Genomic DNA, 7,277 nt, shown 5'->3' on the forward strand with positions numbered 1-7,277 from the left:
ACACGCTTCCAAAATCCCAAACCTTAAAAATGGTCAAAATAAAACCTACAAATCCATGACTTTAATTTTCCACCCAAAACCAATTAAATAGTGATCCATTTCAAATCATAAACCACACAACAAACATCAAAATTAAAATTTCCCTATTCTTAGTGTTATCAATATTACCATTTTATCAAACATGAAACTCTATGCCGGTTATAATTGAATACATAAGCTTTTAGTTTGTTTACCTAAATTTTATTTTTATTAAATTTCATTGTTATTTATTAATTTTATATAGTTATTATTATTAGATTTAAATAAATTGGTAACTTACTCAGATTAATCTGCTACTATTATAACCTTTAGCAATGCAAAGCAAATTCATCAATGGAATCTCAATTCTTCTTGAATAATGAACACAAACTCTGTATTTAATACAGAAAATAAACGCTCTCTCAAGTCTAACGTACTCAATGTAAGATTTTAGAACCCTCCTCCAATAAACACCTAGAGTTTGCCCAGGATCAAAGATTATGATCTTATATAAAATAAGTTAAACATGGGAAATCAATTCATTCATGGATATCTTCTGCTTTATTGTTTTTATATGTAAAAAGCAACGCAATTTCATCAATGTAATCTCAATTCTACTTGAATCATCAGCACGAACTCCACTCGGCATTTAACAGATATATATATGCTCTTTCAGGTCTCAAGTACTCAAATTTAGACCCTCTCCCAATACAACCATATAGGGTTTGACAAAGATCAAAGAGCGAAAAATAAAAGACTTTTTCCATATCATCATTACAGAAGAAATGTATCAGCTTCTAAAGTACAAGGCTATCAATAATATTACAATATGTTAGGGCCTCCAAAGAGCAGCAGAGCCCTTGTAACCTTACTGTCCTGCCATTGAACTTACTGTCTCTGTTGATACGAATATACTCACAGTGAAAAGCTCCTGGTAAAGGAATCCAATTAAGATATAAAGGAAGCACTGTGTACAACATGACTACTGAATCAGTGATTCAGTAGTCAGCCCTGGCAATATACTCTTTACGGACTGGCAAGCAAACATGCCAACACAATGGCTAGATATACACAGGTTACCACAAAGAATTGCAAAGACTAGTGTGGCAGAGAATTCAAGGAAACCCATAGGAACATCATGACTAGATATTGGATAGTAAAACCTGATTTATGTGAGACTGGAAACTGCCAAGGACCAATACAAAAAAAAAAACCTAAATCTTCATATCTAAAACATAAGCAGCCCCAACCACCAGGATTTGCATACATGAAAGGTCTGTTAAAAGTACATCTAAGCCATGAATGGGTAGAACATGCCAAGGGAAGACAAAGAAAATAACCAGCTATTGAGGCAAATGTACAAGAGGGCAACTGTATAGAATGCCTGGAAGGCAATATGCGAAAAATAAAAACTATTTTACCTTCGAAAACCAAAAGAGGGGTTCATCTAAACAGAAATATAACTGTTCTCAAAAGTGTAGCCTACTAGGCTCGGACTTTGTCATCGTGGCTTCTCCATGAGACTCGTAATTGTCCCTTCTTACGTTATTTCTGAAAGCACCGCATCCAATAACATACGTCACTACAAGCAATATGAAAATCACAATGTTCAGAACAGAGACCTTATGCCAGTCATGCTTCAGATTTGCCAAAACACCAGCTTTGCATGAATCGCAATCATAACAAAGCCGGCTTTGGTCATCACTCCATATTCCACAGTCCGAATCTGCATATGATAATGTCCCAGTCCAATATGTGGCATTTCCATAACTGTATCCACAAGGAGTTGGTGGTTTGCAACAACCCGACTGCAAAAGGAAAAAGAAACGCAGTGTTAACGGAGCATGGAGAAACAAGGGAAATGTGGTACCCAGAGATCCATATGTAAATAAAGTCAGATAGAGACTAGACCATACAGCAGGAAGAGAATTCATAAAACTTTTCTGTAGTCAACTACAATCATTAAGACCTAAATTTTGCATATACTCCACAGAAATGAACTTGGAATCACTAAAATGGCAAAGCGTGATTGTACTGGTACAGTTGGTTCATGCACTAAGAAACATCAGCATAAATTGTGGGTTGATATGATTTTGGATGGGAAGGAAACCTTGTAGCCAGCCATGGCACAGACTGCCATGCCATGATCATGAAAGCCTATATAGGTTGTCTTATAAATTGTGGGTTGATATGATTTTGGATGGGAAGGAAACCTTGTAGCCAGCCATGGCACAGACTGCCATGCCATGATCATGAAAGCCTATATAGGTTGTCTTATAAATTGTTGGTTGACATGATTAGAATCGTGTCACCAGAGTGACACAGCCTGCCGTAGTCATCAAACCCACATAGCTAAACAATGACTCCATGGGATCTGGAACTGGGATAATTAAAATACAGGTTATAAGTTTTCATGGAGGACTATATTATTTGTACACATGATACTTGTTCGATGATGGATTGAGAATTTGTAATAAACATGTAAAACTTCGATCAGGGCACTATGGATTCTATCCTGATTCCTGTGTACTATACAAGAGGCAAAGTTATGCTTATCCAGGTAGTCTCTGATAATTGGGCCTGAATTATGTATGCATGACATGACAACTCAGCAAGTTAGTAGATAGATGTTGAGATTCGAGACCTCGCGGGGGTGGATATGGAGTTTCAGGTACCTGTACTTGCTGTACTTCACTACAATTCTGGGTGGGTGAGATGATTCAGTTACTTCCCCAATTTGAATGGCTTAGCTTCTGTAGAGTGGCTTAGAAACTTATGCACAACTTGAGTATAGCGGTAACACACGGGTTCAGATCTATATCAACGGCACAAGTTATGACCTCATTCTACTTGGGTGGAGCTTACACTCAGAAGCCTATCTTGTATGCATACTATATGACTGCATGGGGAGTAAAAAAATTCCCCACCTGGACACTCTACCATAGGTACATCACTTCCTCTCCATCCATGGGGTGACTCTACAGAAACCAAACGCATGTCCCTTCAAAAATAATATGCAGCACACATTGGGGCCTAAATTGTATATACTACTAATGCATATGTGGGTTGAAATAGTGACCACTTTTGACTTAACCCCATCTTGGGTGCACTGCCAAACTCAACCAACTCAATACACATGACCAGGGCTCTATGCCCAGCCGGGTGATTGAAAACATGATCGGGGCTTTATGCCCAACCAGGCGATTGAACACATGATCGGGGCTTTATGCCTAAACAGGTGATTGAACACATGATTGGGGCTCTATGCCCACCAGGCTTTGAAACTCCTATCAAACTCAACCAACTCGCACATATGATTAGAGCTCTATGCCCAACAGGATCACAGGCATGACCAGGGCTGTATGCCCACAAATGTTTGAATCTGGGTAATTATTATGGCAACACCCTGTGTCAAGCACTAGACCACATCCTGAAAGATACAACCAATTTTTAATTTAAAGCTGAGGCCTGAAAGTATTTATTTCTCAGACAGAGGCATCAGCCTACCTGGTTTTGCCTTAAAGCAAAAGGTGATTTGAATAACTTGCCATATGACCACATGCCTGAAGCTTAACCTGCAACCACTTTAGTAGTACCCAATGAAGGAATCGGACCTGTATTATGTAAAGTTACAAACAGGTAGTTGATGAATTGGGATCTACACCATACCAGTAATGATGCAAGTATGGTAAATTGTAATTAAACCTGCAACCGCCTAAGTACCGTCTAAAGGCAGATAGCAACTAAGATCTATACTTCATTTAAATTTTGAGCTAGCCAAGATCAGGGATCCAAAAATATCACTACATGTTTAGGCACAGGCCTTCTCACCATTGTTTGGCAGGTCTTACAAATTTTCAATCATCAACCCAAGAAAAAAAAATGGAGAGATAGTAAAAATAAATAAAATATAAAGAAAGGTACAAGCCCTTTAGTAAGTCGGTCACTGAAAATACAAACCGCCTAGGTACAGTTTTGAACACAGACAAACACTATACAGGGACCAACTGTGTCTAACAAGGGATCCAGTAATCATTACAAAAGATGCAAAAATGCGTCGAACTGAAGAATAAGACATTAATATTTGAAATACCCAAAAATAAAAGTAAAAACTCCTTGCAATAAATGTTATCAAATCGATGCCCGGTTCAGAACAGAGTCAAAATCCTGAACTCGTACACCAGAACCAAGTGTAAGGTTCAAATCGCAGGAAACCACTCAGTGCATAGTTACAAATTCCCTATTAACCACCGCAAAACCGACTTACAAATTCCCTATTAACCACAGCAAAAACGACTTACAAATTCCCTATTAACCACAGCAAAACCGACTTACAAATTCCCTATTAACCACAGCAAAACCGCAGAATGATTCACTAGAACACAGAGCCCAGCAGAACTGAAAACAAAAACGCTCAGAAAAAGAGCAAACAAACCAAAAAGTTATGATCTTATACCTGAATCGGAGTCAAATGCTGCTGATAGAAACTTGCAGCGTTCACACTCTTCTGTCCAAGTTTCCTGCACACCCCAGCGTCTCGAACACAAGACTTGATGTTGTTCCAGCTTCCAGAGCTTTTGACGCGATGTTGCAGCCAGGTGGAGAAATCATTGAGCTTGTACTCCTCGAAGGCCGCCCCGGACACAGAGTGGCCGTGGCCCTTCCCAGCCACTGCGAAGGCAAATATGATGAATGCCAGGTAAGCTACCAACAGTAGAAACATGAAGAATAGATAAAGCCACATGAGGGATGTCACTCTGAAACAAGCCCCCACAAAGCCTGCCAGAGATAGCACCATGATGGCCGTCCCAATAATTATGACGGGCCATTGAAGAAACCTCAGGCAATCACCGCTATTTCTAGTGGCCAGCCATATCCCGGCGCCCACGATTGGGATCGACAGTAAGAACGTCAAGAAATTTATCAGCCCCACAATGCTGTTCGAAGCGTGATTCATCCTGCCCGTTTCTCTAACTCTTCTTCTTCTTTCTCTATGAAATGCTCTGCTCTCACTAAGATTCAAACTACGGCCACTCTGGAACTCTGCAAAAGCGCTTTGCGCAGGCTGCGTTTCGAACTCTAGACCTGCTCTTCACTCGCTAGCGTGCTAGAAAACTTCAGTCTGCTCATGCGAGTCTCGCATCTGGGCACGACACTTTAATACTGTCAAAATCCGTATTTGTTTCTCCCTTGTACGTATTCTACCGTATTGCGACTATTTTATTATTGGGATACGTGCAGTATTTTGGAGTGATATATGGCGGTTTTCAGGTTGCTTTCCTAAGTATTTTTGGTAGCGTTATGAAATGGAAAAAAAAAAAAGTGAGTTGTCTGCAGGCATACATGAAACCTCACATGGAAGATGGGCTGCCATGGATTTTTATAAAGGACTCAAATTAGAGTGAGAAAGTTATGGGCTCCACACCATGTGGAGGAGCTTAATTTGTGCTAGGGCCAATAAATGCTTCTGATACCCACTTGATCATGGTATGAAATTCATGCACTTGTAATTTGAACATTATTAACAAGGGAAGTCAAAAAGCTTAAACTTGGTAGTTGGAAAGGTCATTGGTTTTTTGTTGGTGAGAAAATTTTTGAAAAATTTGATTGATGGAGTGATTAAATGATAGCGGAAATAGATTTAACATTATTAAAAAAATTTAGGAAGAGGGAAGATACAATATGAAAGTAAGTCCATTCACCAATTTTAGTATCTAAAATTTTAATGTTTAAAATGGATTGACAAAAATCTCACTTGTATTTTAGACATTCAAATTTTAAAACTTTACCATTATAACTTGAATTTAAATCATATTTTATCATAATCTTACCAAAATTTATATTATTTTCTAATTGAAATAGTTACTGCACTAAGCATTATTTGTATTTGTTTTTGTAACGAGAGATGGAAATTTATGAGTAGTGCATTATAGTGAGGAAAAGTTTGTGGAGATTAAGTGAGATATTTGCATTTCATGGGAACATGATATTTGCTTTAATTTCCTTAAGGTAAATTGAGTTGATAGAGAAATTAAATTATGTATATATATATTTTAATGGTATTGTTTTATATTTTATTTTTAATATTAAAATGGTATTTGATTAGATATTTATGATGAGGTGGTAAATAAATTTATTTATTTTTGAAGAATTTTGACTTAGGTTATCCTTTGTGCTTATCAGAGGTGGGGAATAACGCAATCAGGGCTACTATGGATAAGTATTGAGTGGATTTTTAGTGGATTTTTAATTTTGATATTTTTTTAAATTATAAAATAGTAAATAAAAGATATAAATATCTAATAAGTAATTTGTATAATATTATATATTTTTAAATCTATAAAGTGAGAGATTTAAAATATAAATATTTAATATAAATTGAGATAAATAATTAGATAAATTATTATTTTTAATTGGATTTTTTTTAATTTTAATAAGAATTTTATCAATTATTTAATTGAGTAAATAGTCAAATGAGTTTATCTTAAATGTTAAGGAAGAATGATTAGTATATTTCTCATCTAAATCTCTTATATTTAATATCTACAAATAACATGTTGAAATACAAAATTTATATATAAATATAGTATTATATAAAATTGTTATTATAATGTAAATATAAATATCTTAAAAATTATCAAAATTGTATTATACAAAAATATTATTTTAATGTAATTATAAATATTTTAACAATTATTTATATATTTATATCTTCACAAGTTGTGAATTTTTATTATTACATAATTAAGTAAGATTACAATATTCTACTAACATGGATTTATTTTAACTTTTATATATATATAGATTTTAAATGATCAAAAAATATATATATTAGTAAATTTGATCACTTTAAATAATTCATAGATTTAAAATTTTTAAAAGATTTGATCATTTTTATTGTTTGATAAATCTAAAATTAAGATAAATTTACAATAATATTAAAAAATAGCCATATAAATGGCATTTGCCTATAAAAGTATTCAGCATCAATATATAAAAAAATTTATAAAATTTGAAAATAAATATTAAATTAAATGTTATACAATTACATTATAAAATTTACATTAAGTTAACAAGTTTATTTATTAAGGTAAATTATTAAATAAGTTATATATGAGAAATCTAATAATAATTTATTTCTTTAGGTCTGATAGACCAAAGTTTGGTCTTAGTGGATGTTAACCATCATCATCATCATATAGGAAATCTAATATCAAATATTTAAGTTTATCCTTGTCAAGGCAGTAAATTATAGAAAT

The 7,277-nt window shown here is 34.7% G+C and overlaps 1 protein-coding gene across 1 annotated transcript; it reads right to left on the reverse strand.

Annotated features, from left to right (window-relative positions):
• Window positions 1-756: 756 nt before the first annotated feature.
• LOC149181359 (tetraspanin-3-like) lies at window positions 757-5,164 on the reverse strand. The gene is made up of 2 exons (XM_089416585.1): window positions 4,475-5,164; window positions 757-1,826 (listed from the first exon to the last, which is right to left on the reverse strand). The coding sequence occupies exons 1-2, from the start codon at window positions 4,973-4,975 to the stop codon at window positions 1,488-1,490; spliced, it is 840 nt and encodes a 279-aa protein (XP_089272711.1). The 5' UTR covers window positions 4,976-5,164; the 3' UTR covers window positions 757-1,487.
• Between the last annotated feature and the right edge of the window lie 2,113 nt (window positions 5,165-7,277).

Source organism: Pinus tabuliformis, chromosome 3_2, assembly GCF_031772625.1.
Source record: "Pinus tabuliformis cultivar Carrire ecotype Pingquan chromosome 3_2, CPIR1, whole genome shotgun sequence".
Taxonomy (NCBI): domain Eukaryota; kingdom Viridiplantae; phylum Streptophyta; class Pinopsida; order Pinales; family Pinaceae; genus Pinus; species Pinus tabuliformis.

What these genes read in the sequence shown, in the direction of transcription:
- LOC149181359 (XM_089416585.1), bottom strand. Translation starts at nt 4,975, where the DNA reads ATGAATCACGCTTCGAACAGCATTGTGGGGCTGATAAATTTCTTGACG. An exon ending in AGCATTTGACTCCGATTCAG is followed by an intron (nt 1,827 to 4,474) that starts GTATAAGATCAT and finishes TTCCTTTTGCAG; the next exon opens with TCGGGTTGTTGCAAACCACC.